This window comes from Dermacentor albipictus, chromosome 1 (assembly GCF_038994185.2).
Source record: "Dermacentor albipictus isolate Rhodes 1998 colony chromosome 1, USDA_Dalb.pri_finalv2, whole genome shotgun sequence".
NCBI classification, from domain to species: Eukaryota; Metazoa; Arthropoda; class Arachnida; order Ixodida; family Ixodidae; genus Dermacentor; species Dermacentor albipictus.
Window position 1 is genome coordinate 63,140,760 of NC_091821.1, and position 17,655 is coordinate 63,158,414.

At 48.1% G+C, this 17,655-nt stretch overlaps 1 protein-coding gene across 2 annotated transcripts in view; it reads left to right on the top strand.

Annotated features, from left to right (window-relative positions):
- The first annotated feature begins 1,201 nt into the window (after positions 1–1,201).
- The window catches only part of LOC135912491 (annexin A4-like), a 39,460-nt gene continuing 23,006 nt past the window's right edge, over positions 1,202–17,655 (top strand). For both annotated transcript variants that reach the window (XM_065444935.2, XM_065444936.2), the window contains exons 1-3: positions 1,202–1,347; positions 2,036–2,245; positions 14,159–14,691. In XM_065444935.2, the coding sequence (XP_065301007.1) occupies positions 2,071–2,245; positions 14,159–14,691 (708 nt within the window). In that variant the 5' untranslated portion in view covers positions 1,202–1,347; positions 2,036–2,070. The remainder of the gene's footprint in view (positions 1,348–2,035; positions 2,246–14,158; positions 14,692–17,655) is intronic.

Consider the following 17,655-nt stretch of genomic DNA (forward strand, 5'->3'; position numbering starts at 1 on the left):
GCATGTAGCTTCCTCGTGAGTGCGGCTGGAAAGCGCAAAAACATTTTAATACCTACGCAATAGGCAAAGTAGCCGTCTTTGAAATCACTTATCGTTTCATATTAACCAAATGTGGGACCGAAATCACCGCACCGACTGGCAGTAGGCCACTGCCGTCAGCGCCTCTGCAGAGGGAGGGGCAGTATGGGAATGCTGCCATGATAAGCGGCAACGGAGCCAGCTGTGGAAGAAGATGACGACGAACGCGCGAGCTGTGGCACGAGCCGTTGCTGATGATAGTTTTTTGCTTACAGATTTATTGACGGACACGAAAAACGCACGGAACTCTAGCCATAAACAGCTTCGCTGTAGTAAGGAAAGAAAGATGAGGTGGAGCTCGAATCCACGCACTCCGCATGGGAGGAGGAGGCTGGAGCACTGCGCTAAAAACAAGGACAAGATGGCGGCTCCATAGCAGAGAATTTGTCACGCTCTCGGTCTCGTTCAATTTTCTTGGTAGTAGAGTACCCGATTTCGGCTTGTTAAGGTGTCTTTCCGTTCTCACTTTAGTCAAATTACGCGCAGAACTGCGCATAATTGCATAACTGGAACCTGCAGTATAGCTGCTAAAAGCGCCTTTCTTCGTAAACACTTTGGAGAATTGCCGTGTTGACATTGGAAGCCCAATAGTAGCACATCATAAATCACTTTAATGTCTGCTGAGTGACGCAACTAAATGAGTTGGGATCGCCTGTTGGCGGAGTGTATAGTGTTCAAGCTGCATACGCCGTAGTAAGGGACACCGGAAATTTCGACCACCTGGGGATCGAGCACATTTTGCTTACGCGGTATGAAGAGATCGTCGTACATCCATGTGAACTATTCGCCACATTCAAATTTTCTTCTTTACTGTGCAGGTGATACGCAAAGAAATATACCGCCCATTTTAGTTCTCTAGAAATCTATCACATAAAGAATTGCGCTGTGAATCAGCGCCGTGTTTGTGGTTGTTGTTGTTGTTGTTGTTGTTCATCTGCCGTGTTTGTCGTCTCGCTTCCTTCCTCCTTGTCTCTTGCACTGCCGCCAACCAAGAATCTATTATGAATATATTTACAAAAAAGATCTTAGACTGACCGCATTTTAACAGCAGTTACCCGCTGGTGCACATCGAGGATAGGTGGATAAGAATACAGCGAAATGGAGCGCAGAGTTTTTGACACGTCTATTTTTTCTATGCCTAGCTGTCACGTGCCATGAATGTGAAAGACGCGCCCGGGGCACGTGCCGCGTGCTAGCCGTCGCGTGGTGGAAGAAGATTTCGGCCTTCGCCGTTCGCCGGAAGCCGGCAGCAAAATTTTCTCTGCTCCGGTGAGTATGCTTCGTTAATTCTGCCATTTCAGCGTGCCATCAATTTAGACGAAGGAAGCGCGGAGTGCCGAGATCCATGTTCTTGAAATGTCGGTTATAGCGCTGACTTCAGGACGCGTCACATATAGAAACCATCGTGCCAGTCTGGTCAGTGCTGCTGCCTGGAACATCATATTACAGCGTCAGTCAGACCTCTTGCCTATAACATCAAGCTCCTGCTGTTCTTGCCTATAGTCAAAGAACATCTCTCCTCAAACGCCTTGGACGCCGGACGGCTTAGAGAGGGGTCTGTGGGGGTTTTACATACTAAAGATTCACGGTGGACAGGAATGCCGTAGTGAGGGATGGCGGGCAAATTTTGATGAGCTGGAGTTCCTTAGAGTGTGCATGAGAGTGTTTTGCGTGCTGCCCCGTCAGAATGCTACCGCATCAGCAGCAATGTAATCTGCGACTTGGTGCTCAACAGCTGAACCCTGTAACCACGGGGACACCGCGGTCGGTAATAGGTCAGGGATGACCTCTGACGAGTAGGAACAGGTTCGTTTCTTATGCTAAAAACCACATTGCGATTAGCAACGGCCTCAAGGAACGCGCCTGTTCACCGTTTGAGCATTCTGTCTCTCCGGACTGCGAAAGCGCCGGGAAGGACAATCGTGTCCGCGAGCTGCGTGCGCATGATCCCGTGCAGGTCCTCTGCGGCGCCAGGGCGGTACCGCTGGAGTGATGAGCTACCCTGGGGCCAACCCGCCACAGGGGGGCTACCCTCCACCCGGTGGCCAACCCCCGGTACCACCTCGGGGCGGCTATGGCAGTGGCTCCGGCGGATACCCCCCGCCACTCGGCGGAGGAGCCCCTGGTTACCCACCTGCCCCAGGAGCCGATTACGGTCCACCAGGAGGTACGTCTTGAGTACTTTATCGCAAACGTTAGCAATGACGTGCGGTATAACCACACAACAGACAAACATTTCTATGTAGTAACAAAGAATTAAACACAGCGACAGCAAAAGTAGGTTTTGTCTTTCCCGCTGATTCGTTATCCCTCAGTCTTTACAAAAAGAATGCATGATATTGTACGACTCGTTTAATAAGATACTTGGAATCGATGTTTGCACCGTTTGTTCGGACTTAACAGTTATCGACAGGAGGCGAAATCAGTACCCCCCGTCTCCGCAGCCGCTCGCTTCTCTAGTTGGCTTCAATTCACATTTAGTGGTGATAGCCATTCTACGGTTCACAAACGGGTCTTCGCATAGCGCTTTTCTTCAGCCAGTCGGCATGTCATCATCACAAAATGCCGCTGAACAGAAAAAAAAAAGCCCCAGTCTTCGGGCATGGTTTGACAGTTCGGTGCATAACTTCGTGTTCCGACCACTGCATCACTGCAGCAGCTACATACAGATGATGGAATAGTAAGAGCATGTTGCGCATGTCGACGACTGTTCGGCGAGGCCATATGAATCGCTACTATTCGCGTGCTTCGCAGATTACTAGAGCTCGGGTTAGGTTAAGTCAGTTGGTCACTAGCTAAAGCTACCTCTTAAATGCGCGCGCCGGTATTTCAAGCGTTTTCCTTTCCTGTATGTATAGTGTCGATGTGGCGCGCCGCTTCTCCCAAGTGCGGACGCTAAACTGAAGAAAGCGTTGGGAGCTCTCTGACGAAATCCTCTTCATGTACATTGGGCGCGTTTTTTTTAAAGGCTATACCGAAATCTTTAAAAAATTCGAGAACACCTAAGCACTTATGAGTTGTGAATGCAAAAGCATTAATGTCCAGTCCGCCTTTTTTCATGGCACGACGTCGCATGCGCCCTGCCCTAGCGGATTAGTCGCGAAACCGAACACGAGGATCGGTGTACTATGCACGTGGCTTTAAGGTCTACATCGTTTCTGCCAGGAACGTTTCCACGTCACAACGAGAGGTGTTCGGTCTGATGCACACGCTGGCGATCACAAGACCAGTAGGCATCTCGAATGCACAAGCGTCTGTCTCTCACATGGCTTCTGCATGCCGTTGCCGGTACACGGGATTGGCCTTACGGGCACGATCGCGCTCGCGCTTACGTTCGCCTACGGCAGCCTCTTCTTCTCCCGTTATGCGCTGTACCCGATGCCTACCCATGGTGACGGCCGGGAATGCATTGCGTGACACGCATAATGCAATGCAGATATATACAGTTCGCCTGGGTAGCATTGGGTAGCGTGGCGTTCAAACATCTTTGTCTAACAAAGGGGCTTTGAATTTTTTTTTTTTCGGATCCTAAGACGAGCCCGTGTTCACGCGCACTTGCTGTCTCCGATAAGCGGGGAAGCTCAGTTAGTCGCGACAGGGGCAGTGTCATGCCTAGAAGACGCAACTTGCGCTTCCAGTGAACTTTGTGCGCATGCGCTACTCTTGCTGAGCTTGTCGCTTCGCGCCGTTATCACGCACTGACCAGCCGGCCAGTAAGTTGGCTTTCCTGCAGCGTGTTTTCGGCGCTCTAGGACGAATCAGTGAGACACAAAAAGCTTCGCTTTAAAAAGCTTACGGACACGCACTGCTAGCAAACACTCATGCCATGTATACCGCGTTGGAACTCCAATAGTAGCTCTACGTCGGTGTGGTGCCGAAAACGTGTGTAGCGTTAGACTGCAGCGCCACGTTTCCACAGAAAGCGACCAGGGCTTCGTCCGGACTGCACCGTGAACCACCTTTGATGTTGCCGCCTTGCATTGACGGCTAGCAAATTTAACGAAAAAACCCTGCGTTACACTTGCGCGACATTTTAAGAATATCACGTTGAGTCTCTTAGCAGCGTCGGCCCACTCTTACTGGTGGTGGCAGTGCGTGCCTGACTTGCCCTCTTACAATTGGCGCTGAAAAAAGGTATTTATTGATAAGGATGAAATAAAATTGAGTTGTCTTTTCTTTACTCGTCACGCATATATAACATTGATAAGGAATGTTATTTTCGTTGATGAATCTAACCGTGTCTCGCTTTAATTAAGAAACGCGTTTTTCTTTCATAATGTTTGTACCCGCCAAACACAGTGATGCATCAATCGCGGCTCCCATAACCACCTTTGATGATGTCGGTGATAAGTTGTTCTGAACCGCTTCTCGGCCGAAGCTTCGCGACCTGTTTGGACTGACCTTGGTTTAAATGCACAAGCTTCAGTCCTCTAAAGCCGTGCACTTGAAATTTGAGGCAATGTTGATCCTGTTAAGCGAACGTTGGGTTAGGCCTGGCCCCGTCGAGTTCGTGCACCCCCTACCGGTGAACCTGAACTTAAAAATAAGCAATTACGGCGAAGGAAACCGCTTTTATAGTACAGTTGTGGCCATATACATATTTGATGTCAACTACACTTCGCACGGTGCTTGCACATTAAGCAGCAAGCGGCGACACACCGCTGTGCCAACATCTGCACGTCACCGTTCCCGAAGGCTGCCGGTCGCATTGGCTACGTAGTTGGGTGGTCCTGTATACGTTGTTATGCTGACGCATTTCTAGGTTCAAGAGAAGCACTTTTTCCCTATGCATCAAACGAGAAACAAGAGACAGTACATTCGGTACAGCAGCATAAACAATAATAATAATAATATTTGGGGTTTTACGTGCCAAAACCACTTTCTGATTATGAGGCACGCCGTAGTGGAGGACTCCGGAAATTTTGACCACCTGGGGTTCTTTAACGTGCACCTAAATCTAAGCACACGGGTGTTTTCGCATTTCTCCCCCATCGAAATGCGGCCGCCGTGGCCGGGATTCGATCCCGCGACCTCGTGCTCAGCAGCCCAACACCATAGCCACAGCATAAACAATCGCCTCGCTCAGCTACCAACGGTATCAGCGATGGCATCCGCGTTTTCGCCAGAGAACTACGCGGCCTTCAAGTGAGCCCTTATCGCGAGCACAGTTTTCTCTGATAATGCTTTATGGCACTCGCAAACTGTAGGTATTATGGAGTTTACGAAAAGAGAGAATCAGTAATAAATTAACGGCCCGTAATATATGTGTCCGGATCACAGTTGCCGCTGTTTAAGTGGTTAGGCGGCTCATATTGACTCATCTCGGGGTGGAACAACATGGCAAATGTGCGCAGATATGTATATTTTGCAACGTTTTGACATTACTTCATATCAGCGATGCGCTGGTTCCACAATATTCGAAGCTAGCAACGATCTGTGGCTGTAGATGTCAATATAAACAAATGCACCGCTTTGGCAAATCCGATGCGGAAGGCTGCGCTCGAAGGCTTATTGAATATGCAAAATGTACAAAGACTTTGTAAAAAGAATACAAAAAACGAGATGTTAAGAGCATACATCAGCGACAACAAACTCCAAGGCAGCCGCGGTGGCAGACGGAACTCGGCGTGCCTTTATCGGCCGCGCTGTTAGCACGACGGCACACTCAGACCTTCTCACCCAGTAGTCGTTGAGTGCCACGTGACTTCCAGGAATGACATGCTGCCCCGAAGAAGGCAATAATAATAGACCAGTTGCATAAATGCCAGCAACACTGTAAAAAGCTCTGGAGTGTTCAAGCAACACTGTGCAGCGCCGCCATTGTGCATGAAAACATTACAAAAAAAAAACCGCAGTGCACATGCGGATGCGATAGGGGTAGGCAAGTTGGTTTTTGTTCTGTGGCCTTATCTTAACGTGAACAATCGTCTGCGCTGCATTTTGTGTTCCCCGTTTGTGCAATCGCTCTCAACGATGTCGCACCATTCAGGGAAGGTAATTTTCCCCATCACTGGATGGAAGAACGACCTGGCCGTGTTACCTCCGCTGTCAGATCGGAGCGTACACGAATTTTATGCAGGACGATCGGGAACGAAACGAAGCTACGAACGAAGCTACAACTTTCACGTGGAATCGTACGTCAACGTATGTGCGCTGAAGACCAATGTCACCCAAAACAGGTAAATATTTGTGCAACTCTATCGCATGTAAACGGGCGATAGTCGCAACCGTTGACTCTCAGTGATAAAAGTGCTTTGCTGTTGTGTGAATGTTAAGAAATCCTCATGACTTTATTTATGCTTAGGTTTAAGAAAACAAATTATAGATCAGTTGGTGCAATAGTTTATTCTCTTGTCTGAAGTCATGGATGGAGGAGCTTAGCACTCTTTATTTATTTCCAGCGCCGGGCTCATCTTCTTGAAGGCACCATGCTACCGAAGCAAAAAGAAGAACGCGCCCCCGTATTCCGTGATGATAGCATTGGGCGCGACACGCATCATCGATGGAAGCTGCGACTGCCCGGCAGGAAAGCTCGCCTGCAACCACATGATCGCTGTTTTGAGGACTGCCATGCTCCTACAGTCAAAGAGTTTCTCAGAGGCGCCGGACCAGCTCTCGTGCACGGATTTGCCTCAGCAATGGAGGATTCTCCGCAGAAGCGCGATCAGAGGATGCCCGCTTCAATCCGTGGACTGGCGCAAAGCGAAAGAAGGCGGGACTAGCGCGCCAAAGTTTGCCTTGCCGAAGGAGCGCCGTGTACGCCGAAGAAATCGGCAGGAGCAAGAAGAGGCGAAGCAAAAGTTTGCTCAAGAACTGCTTTCGTTTGACCCAGATAATGACTTCGCGAAAGCGCTCCTGCTGACCGACGAAGGCGACACCGTGCAGTCCAGGTTTGGGCTGGTGTCCTCATTGGCGCCACAGAGCTACCAGCAGTCCCTGCTGCCACACGGTTTCACTGTGCTTCTTTCTGGGTTACAACCAGCAAACGAAGAAAATCCTTGTGAAAGCATCCCGACTGTCACTTTCTTCGAAAGCGGCACAGCCTGGAATCCTCCAGCACACCTTGAGTCAAACAGTGTTATGCAGGTCAGAGGCTGGTCAATGTTTCTTGCAAGGAATTATGAACCTCTCGATTGTTGTGTGTTGGTGCCAAATCCTTGTGCGAATTACGTTTAGCCATGGTTTCGATGCTATAGGCAGAGTCATCACATTCAATATTTTAATTGCCTTGGACCCGCGTTTGGTAGCAAATAGATGCGCACTTTCATATAGTTTCCTGTCACTAGGTTGTATCGGACAGATGTAATATTTTGTATTTTTAGCAACCCCACAAATATTAAGACGTACATCTCTTTATCCGTTAGACCAATGTGTGCACTGAGCGTGAGAAACATGCAATGTTTTTAATTTTCATATCTGTCTCACATTTATTTCCTGCATCAGGAGATATGTGTGACACCATTGGCAGCTGAAGCGCTTGAAAAGGACAGCCGCCAGCAGGCAAAAAGTGCAACATGGCAGCAGGAACGCCGGCTTCGTGTCACATCCTCCAAGTTTGGTGCGGTCCTGAATAGGAAGGAGTGGACTATTAAGGGCCTGCAGAACCTCACAGCTGCAAGAGACCTTTCTAGAGTTACTGCAGTCAAGTTAGTATTTTCTTTTTATCCTTGTAAACACATGAACAAATTATATATGCCACAGAGTGGCATTAGTGTATCCAAAAATTGTGCTATACATTGTAGCTTAACTAACATTGCACTAAGTTTATTTCTGTTACATTTTTCCAGTTACGGCATCAAGATGGAGTCGCTAGCTGCTCAACGCTACGAGGATACTCTACGCCGTCTGGGCCATGCTCCTACAGTTAGCACCTGTGGATTGCTGGTTAACCCAGCTTTTCCTTGGTTGGGTGCGTCGCCCGACAGGATTGTGTACGACCCCACAGAACAATCCTATGGTGTAGTGGAGATAAAGTGTCCCTACTCTTTACGTAACCACAAGGCGTCTGCCCTTCTAAACACTGATTTCTGTAGCATAATCAGGGATGGTGTACCAGAGCTGAAGAGGGACCACCAGTATTATCATCAACTGCTTGGGCAGATGGGTGTATCGAAGTTGCGCTGGGGTTACTTTGTGGTCTATGGAGGAGATTTTATTTTGATTGAAAGAATAAGATTTAATCAAAATGAATGGAGAAGTGCCAGAGAGGTGCTCGACAACTTTTACTTTGACACACTGCTGCCATACCTGTTGAGCACTGTAATCTGATGTGATACAGAAAACAATGCAAAAATGGCATGTCGAAAAGACAAGTAGGGCTGCAAACATTTTATTGCACACAAGAGGAGGGCAGCACCACGAGGCAGTGAGGATTGACATATGACTAGCAAATGAGTGTCTTTAAGGAACACTGTGGATTCGATCAGTTTGTGTCTTCTTTTAGAAGTGATGGCTGGAAGTTTGTAAGGAAGGCACACACGGCCCACATCTGATTCGCTAAGGGTACAAGGGTGATTCGAATCGACCGGTCAAAAATGTGATATCCCTTGATTTTCTTGATCTTCCTCTCCACATGTATCCTGATAGCTGCAATTTCCTGAGTCTCCTCCACTTCGGCGGGAGTAAATTGCCCATGCATGAGGAAGGGTGGAATGTTCAGCATAACTTTCTTGCTTTGTATCAGGTCTTTTATTTTAAATCCCTTGTCAGCCATGACTGAGTCACCTGTGTCAAACTTCAGGTCTAAAAATCCACTCTTCTCCACACACTCTCTGTCAGACGTACACCCAGTAAATAGTTCGGAAACAAATGTCAGTACTCCATGAGGGGATATGCCTATGAGTGCTTTGAACTCTAGTAAAGTTGACTGTTGGGCTAGTTGGTCGTCCATATTTGAAGTAGTAGCTTAGCGCAAATGAAACCACGAACACAAGGGAGACAGACAAGGACAAGCGCTACTCACAACTGTTTATTGGAAAGGAAGGATGGTGCATATATATATATATATCCTCTTGTCACGCATGCGCCTACCAAGCAGAAGTGAAGCCGGAACATGCACATCAAAGACGATCGCGCAAGAAGTTAAATTCGGCATCCAGTAATGTGATAGAAGGCTCACTCACACATCTATGCTTTGAACGTATGGGTAGACTTGTACGAGGAATAGACTTGTGATTGCGTGACGAAAGATGTTGGCACATCACATCTAATCTCAGTGGCATCCAAGATGACACGCGTTGATGGATATTTTTCCTTGAAAGCAGATGACATGGCAGCATCAATAGCTTGTCGTGATATCCATGTTGTCATTTCTGTTACCTGCAAATAAATATATTCAAGCACTGCGGAAAAAATTCTTGACACTGTGCTGATGGAGACGTTGAACAAGTGGCCGATGTGTCTGTGAAATAAGCCAACTCGAAGTTTAACAAGCACAAGAAAGAGCTGGTTCTCCATACCAATCTTGTGTCGCCGACCACTATACTCAACATTTCGTAGCCCGCTCCTCGTACGCTTGCGTGCAATGTTTTCACCATTTTCCCCAAAATCAAGGAGATGCATGAGAGCACAGAAGTGCTTATAGCTGGGCAGTCCAGTGTAAAACTCAATGTCATCATTGTTGTCCTTGAATCTTTGAATTCCAAATGGAGGCAATTCTTCCAGCTTCTCAATATTTTTCTGTGCAGTGACAAGCTCTGTGCGAAGCAGCTTTAATTCATTATTTTGTGCCTTTATTTGCAGCTTCAGGCGCTGATTTTCTGCTTCGGTTGCTTTGCTTGCAGCGAGTTTATTTTCTAGGACAGCAATATTTTTTCTTAAAGAGCTTACTTGCAGCTTCAGGTGATGATTTTCAGCTTCTGTATCTGCTCCGCTTGCTTTGCTTGCAGCCAGCTCCTGCTCTAGGGCAGAAATATTTTCTCTGCATGCACAAATACTTCCAGAGGCTGGTTCTTCTGGTGACTGTTGCGGTTTGTCAGGAAGCAAAGTGGAGCCCGTATCTTCAAGATTGAAGACGTCAGTGCCTTCACTGAATGTATTTTTGTTGCATCCATCTGCTGAGTTTTCCTTGTCATCTGCTCGGTTATCGATACAGGTGTCTACCTTTTGTCCTGTAGTGAAAAGCCCTTGAACATTACCGTTACACTTCCTTTTTGATAATGCAACTTTCTGAAGTGGTGCCCGTTGAGCTGGTGGTTTCCTCGATGGCTTTGGCTGCTTGAATAAAAATATGGATGGCACAGCAGACTGGTGTAAGTGTCGGTAACCATTAGCAACATTAGCAACAAAGTCACTCTTAAGAAAGTGGAGAGAGCAGACCCTGGTGGCCTTCGAAACTGTGAAGAGTGGGCCTTCATCTCGCCTGATGGCTGCAATCCACTTTTTGTATATGTCCTGGTCTCTTGGGAATCTGTGGTATGACACCTGTGAATAAAAGTCAATATTCAGAACACTTTCTGTCTTGATTGGGACATATCTCAACAACGCTCTCTTAAAACAAAGAATTGACGATGCTATGCAAGACAAGGTTTCAAACACTCGACAAATCTGCGCAACCGAGGTCTACGCACATGGCTGCACCGTTACAAATTTATCGATTTCAGGTACTTATATGCGTAGGGCTTTACGACAACGGACCAGAATCTGTCTTTTTTTTCGATGAAGGCAGATAAAGTAACTTTATAGCGAAATAAAACGCGAAATTATGTTTTGACATGCATACAGGGCTCGACTAAAAGTGCGTGTGCACAGTAATGCAGCCGTCAGGCGAAATGCACGGCTATGTCTGACATCGTCGGTCCACACACACTTAGTTGTCTTGCTTGACCATATCACACGGCACAAGTACTGCCTGCGAACATCGCAAACCGGATGTGTTTCGCTACCAACATAAACGGCGCAGACGGTGTTTCGACATAAGCATTCGCAGAGCTGTGCCAAACCACAAATGGCCTCCGCCCTTAAAGAATGGCATGCGCGCACAGCACGATCTCAAAACGTTCCTTTTACAGCGTAACACAACGATATAGCCCTTTGCTTAGGGAGACAAGTGGTCAAAACCGTGTGACGGCGTCCGGTAAACATCGTGCCGCATCCCACAAACCGCAAAAGGTTTCAGGTTTTTAAAGGCATTTACTTAATAATTTCATCGCTAAACCGTATCGAGATCACTTATAGATGAATCAAGCTACATGTCTAGCCATTAAAATAAGTAAAAACATGCTTAATTCCATAAACACGCTACTGCCTGACAAGCACACGACGGAGGTGCGACGCAGCAAGAAGGGACTTACCTTTTGTCCAGACTTGTCAAAGCCACCAAACTGCGTGCACAGTGGCACACAGCAGTTAACTGGCATGACTCCAGGTCACAGTCGCCCAACAACAGCACGAAAAGGGATGAGTTCGCCACAAGCGTCGATTCAGTACGCCAAGCCGGTATCACGCGCGTACCGAACGGGCGAAACGCACACGACTATTCATGCACAATGGCGGCCGCTGGCTGCTTCCTGTACGAAAGTACAGATGGCGCTGCAACGAATTTTGTTTATTTTGTTTTGCAACTCGTCTATTAATCGAGATCCACGAAACGCACAACCGACGCACAGTCAACATGGGCGCAGGTACACAAATGAACCGGCGAAAGCCCCTACACCCTTCCAAAACGTTTCCAACGGATTGCGGCAGAGGGCAGCACAGGAACATGAAAACAGCGGATAGAACGGCGCTGAGCGGAGTTTTGCGCTGCAAGTAATGTACCATAGCGGTAGGTGCTGCCCGAGCCAGCAAGCAGCAGCAGCAGCCTGCGGTGCCAACCGACGCGGCGATGCCCATTGGACAACGTGCCGCGTCGATGCCCTCTCCCCTCACGCAACACCTGGCGCGCTATCGCAACAGCAGGTGTTCGCTTTCGCCCGCTCTGCTCCGTCGAGGCGCAGCTCGTGATGTGGCGTCGCAGCCAATGGCGATGCAGTTTAGATGCTGTTTCGCTGCCACAGAGGACAGACGCCGGCTTTTTCGCCCAACCGGCCATTTGGCGGTTTCGCATAAAAAATCGCCTGTCGCAGAAAGCGCACTTGTAGTCCCCGAGTTCGATTATTCGAAGCGGTGGTCATCACTCGCACGAGAAGTTGAATTGCACAATCGAAAAGTAACAAAATGTCACTAAATAATATTCGATTAAATACTTTACGCACATATCGTAATTTACTAATTGTAGCCGGTGAGTTTGAAGGCATATTCACTTGGAATAAATTCTAAGGATAGCACGCGTTTACGTAGTGAATATGCGTAGTGAAACTTGAGGTAAAAATGGACTCTTACTTTTTTGCCAAGCGCCGTTTTATACATTCGAGCACAAAAGTGACGGGAACGCCCATGCACTTCGTCGCAAACTTTGGGAAATAATTTATCGAAACTGGTTCGGCGTCAAAAATTCCTTCCAAGTGGATACGTCTTGCGAACACACCGGCTGCAATTCGTAAATTGCTATATGTGCCGTAAAGTAATGAGTTAAAAGACTATGTAGTTTTTGTTCGTTATATGATTATGCATTTTAATTTCGCGTGCAAGCTATGTCCGCCTCTATAACTCAGCCCAATGACTAGAAATATGCTATCCGCCAAAGGCGATATTAAAAACTATGCATAGAAGATTCGGTACATTTCCAACAACCTGGAATATAAAAACGACATTTAAAAACTAATTCATTTGTCTGACTGCCTTTAAAACATCAGAACTTCTCTGTGCCACTGTTTGTTTTCCGTTGGAAATACCGACGATTAATTTTTAGACTCAACAAAGTGTTGACGATGCCTAAAAAGCTCACCATAAAAAAATAATTGCCAATAACTGCGGAATTTTCCGAGGATAGTAAGTATTGATCAATGCCTGCCGAATCTCAAAAACAGACGCCAAAAAATTCGATTCCTAGTTATAGCAAGCCCAACTTGCTGTACGTGACCTAACGGTGGTCAGTCGCAGATCTATTCTCGTTAATTACATGTCTTTATCGCGTTATTGATCGCGCTCTGCAGTATTTGGGCGAGATCTGGAGCATCTTGCGCATGTCGACGCATGTTCGGCGAGGCAATGTGAATTGCTACTATTTGCGTGCTTCGCGGAGCACAGAAGAGTGGGTTAGCAAGCATTATAAAACACTATGCGTTTGGTCGTCTTGCAGTCATAATCTTGACTTCTGGTATAAGGGAATAGAAAACAAGAGTTCATAGTGCAAATGCATATTCCTTAGAGATGATTTCTTTTGCCGTCGAAATGAAAGCATGATACAGAGTATTCAGATTTTCTATACGCGCACGAATACATATTGGAGGTAAGGACATATTAAACACCGCATGCGAATGTTGGCTACGTTGGACGCAGTCAAGCGAAGGCAGCTTGCGCTTGATGGAGATAAAGACTAGATTGCACTGGAGAGCTTGGTGTGGGTCTGGTCATATTTCACACCGTGCGATGCCGCCTGCAACAGTCTCTATATACCTGTAGAACAGATGCTGCAGAAAAAAACTCGTCCTGATGGCTTCTTGGTTATTTGCTTAAAACTGGGGCCCAATTCCCATTCGTTCGTGTTTCTTGCCATTGGCTGGACACCTTAAATGTCCATCATCGGGATCGGCACAAATTTCCTCTTGTACGAACAATTCTAATGGAAGAGCTTTTTTGTGGATAGGTACCAAAATTAATTTTGACTATCTGAAGTTATATTAACGTGCGCCATAATTACCCGAATATTTCTGGCTTCCATGGGAATTCGGTGACCTCTGGCTGGGCAGCACATCCATCGGTCTCCATCGAAGCGCTTATGCTGTGAAGGTGATCCGAGAAACATCAGTCGCGTCAGCTAAGAAATTCTGCTCTATTAAACCCTAAGCGCCGTGAACGCTAGAGCGAGCACTGGTCAGCCAACGACTGAGCACATCGGAGGCTTATGATTGGCTGGCAGCCTCGGCTGTCCTATCGCATCGCTCCGTGGCTTGCCGGCGACCAGCTACGGCCCCGTGCTTAGGTGCGAGAGGCCTCGCGAATTAGCCTAGAGTCAGCGACTGCTTTCTGCGCTTCCCAGGCTACGGGCAACCGCCAAGTGGCCCTCCACCGTACGGGCAAGGTGCACCTGGCGGTATGCCGCAACCCGGAGGCATGCCGGCGCCAGGCGGAGGCTATCGGCCCGAAGCGGGCGGATACGGGGCTCCTCCTCCGCCTTCGTACGGTGCCCCGCCGCCTTACGGAGCTCCTCCTGCTCCTTCTTCATCCTACGGAGCTCTACCGCCGCCATCGTACGGAGGCCCGCCAAGTCGGCAGTCGTCTGCAGAATACGCGCCCGCGGCGCCTTACAGCGCACCGCCGTACGCCGCACCGCCAGCATCCAGCACTTATCCTCCAGCTCCCCAAGGCGGCTACGGTGGACAAGGGGCCAGTTACGGAAGCGACAAGGGCGGTGCTTACGGCGGTGAGCGGGATCGTGGCTACGCCAGCGATCGAGGCGGAGGTTACGGCGGTGAGCGAGACCGTGGCTACGCCAGCGATCGAGGCGGAGGTTACGGCGGCGGCCAAGGCTCGAGCTACGGTGGATCCAGCACCAATTATAACGCAGGACGGGTGAGCACGCAGCCTCTCGTAAAGTGATGTGCACAGCAGTGGCAGATCCAGTGTTATAAAGTAGCAATGCATAACTTCGTCGCCAAAACGCTAGCACCGCTCGTGTGCGTTGCCTGCCATTTGCACTCCCAAAAAGCGACGTTTTCTTTCTCTATAGCTTACCTAATTTTAAGAGAGTGGATGGGGCTCGGCAAGCAATTAAGATTATGCCAACTTGCCCTTTATTTGCGATCACCTATAATCGAGAGTCGTCCGAGAAGTATTTATGCGAAGAAGCTGAATTATGTCCATCGTGAACAAGCCGACAGTTTTTGGTCAGAATTATGGCGCAACAAAAGACTGAAGACGACAGAACCGGCGTGGGCAGGCGCAAAACATGGTAGTGGGCCTGTCCATGTTGGTTCTGTCGCCCTTGGACTTTTTCTGCGCAAATATTCTAGTAATTATGGTAAGAAAAATTGTGCACGAACTAGCCCAGCAACGTGTTTTTACCGGGATTATTCCTATGGGCTTGACAGAAATCAAGGCAAATTTGTTCAGATTGTGCGGAAGCACCAGACAATTCACCTTGGGTGGAGGAACTGAATTCGGCACACTGGTAGTACAAGTAACTTTTAAGAATATTGGTAAGTGAGGCTGTCGGTATCACTGGTAGATTCTCTTATTAAAACATACAACATACTGAGTGTCTTCCTCAAATATTTCACCTGGCACCTAGCATTACCTCAAACATATTTTGTACACCAAATTCTTTTAAAAGCCAGTAGACTGTTCTTGTTTATTGCGAAAGCAATACTGCTCGCACTTTCGGCCCATCGGTGGTCGTGGCGCCTCCTTATACAGCTGCGCGTCACGTGACCGTGTGACGTCACGCCAGACCGAGAGACGGGGCCCCAGCTCGCGGCATCGATGGTGGAGGCGAAGCCTTGCGCGCCGCTGCTGCGGTGCTACCGAGAGAGGGCGCTCGCTGGTGTGACGTCACGCTAGGAGGATAAATGGGGCTACAGCTCGGCTACTCGCAGTGGTCGGCGCGCTGCCTTGCGCTATGTCGGATGATGTATAGCCATAAGTTTAACAAAGGGCAACCATGTCCACACTATCAGCCGAACCAAGGCGCAGCCACGGGTATTGCTTTCGCAATCTTCTAGGCTTAACCAAGCTAAGCCTTCAGCCAATTTTCTCAGTTGGTAGTAAGAACACAAAATAAACATGAATCTTGACATGTAAGCGGGCCCTGTCAATCCCAGGGGCCTAATATTTCGGGAAAATTGGAAAAAAGATATACTGTTCTGACCGTTGAAGAACGAGCAATAAAAATTAAAATGAAAAGGGTTAACAACCTGAATGCTATCAAATGACCTGTATTCAAATTCGTTGCCTTCATTTCACACTTGCTCTACTTACTCAATCCGTGCTGCTTAGCACGATGCTATGGGTTCGATTCCCAGCCACGGCGGCCGCATTTCGATAAAGATTAATTGCAAAATCGCGTGTTCACCGTGCTTTAGGTGTGCAGTCAAGAACGCCAGGCGGTAAAAGTAAATCCAGAGGCTTCCACTACGGCGTCCTTCATAGTCCACCTTGCAGTGTCTGGATGATAAACGCCGCAATTTAATGAAGTGAGCACTTTTCATTGAGGTAGAGCATCACACGCGTAATGCAAGAACGTGGTATCGTTCCCCACCTGCGACAAGTTGTTTTTTCATCCACTTTCAATTCCATTAAGTTATCATTTCTTTATTTCAATTAGTAAGTACAAGTAATTTCCCCCGCGTTGTCCTTGGTGTGTTTGCTTGTTGAGTTCTTACGATATCATTAATAAACACGGACCCCTCGGTTAACCCCCTTTCTTCTCATTCATTTTGCCTTAAGGACATTTAAAATGTGCCGAGATAAGCACACAGAGACGCGCATTCCCTTGGCGAAAATAATTTGAGTTCGGTCTAGATCAGGAGGTATACTATCGGCGTCAAGTGAAACGCGGGCAGCGGAGCGCATATATTGACCGTATAGTGCGCGCCGTCCAGTCATCAACCACTGACAGGCGCGCACATCCTGTTTGGCGCTGCACTGCGCGATGCTGCCGCCCCTGTACTGCGATGGTTTCGTTTCTGTTCTGGTTCCCTTTTATTTGAAAGCGACAAAAAAAAAATGACCGTGCAGCAATGATGACGGCGAAAACAGTACAACGCGCACCGCTGCTCACGCTTCATTTGACGCCGAAAGCGGTTTCGCCGCACTGGACAATAAATACTCGCCCTATGCTGCGATATTTTGGCTTCTGCTTTCGTTTAATTTTGATTTCTCTTTTCTCGCTTTCAACTAAAAGAGGAAAGAGAAGCAGAAGAGAGACGGAAATGGAAAGCATCATCGTGCAGTGCGGTCAAACCGGATGTGCGTGCCCGTCAATGGTGGTGACTGGACGGCGCGCCATATAGCTTCAGTTATCCTCTCCGCTGTTAGCGCTTCATTTGACGCGGATAGCACGTGTCCTTCGATACAAAGCACTGGTGGCAAATGATCGTCGCAGTGTTTACGCGCGCAGAAAAGCGTGCGCCCACAGTGCGGCGAAACGGAGGAGGACAGCGGGCTGCAGTCCCGGCCGTTTTAAAAGCTTGCTTGTAGGTGATTGGCCCCGCAGCGCCCCCGCCAGGCGCTGTGGTTGTCGCCGACCATACGGGAAGCCGAGACGGCCGAAGGGAGGATGAACGGCCAACGTCTTCATGGAAGTGACTTGTGACGATGTGCTGGATTCCAGTGCTTTGTTTTGGGCACCTTAAACCCCATAAATATTGTCCATAGGACCAATAAGATTACCTAGTCATTTACTACTGATACCGCAGTGAACGCGACGCCCTGTTCTGGAGCTGCATTAACGGCGGCTGGTCAGTTCTATATAATCTATAAAATCTATATAAACTGTAGAGGCTTACATTTCAATCTATATTGATAATATCAAACCAG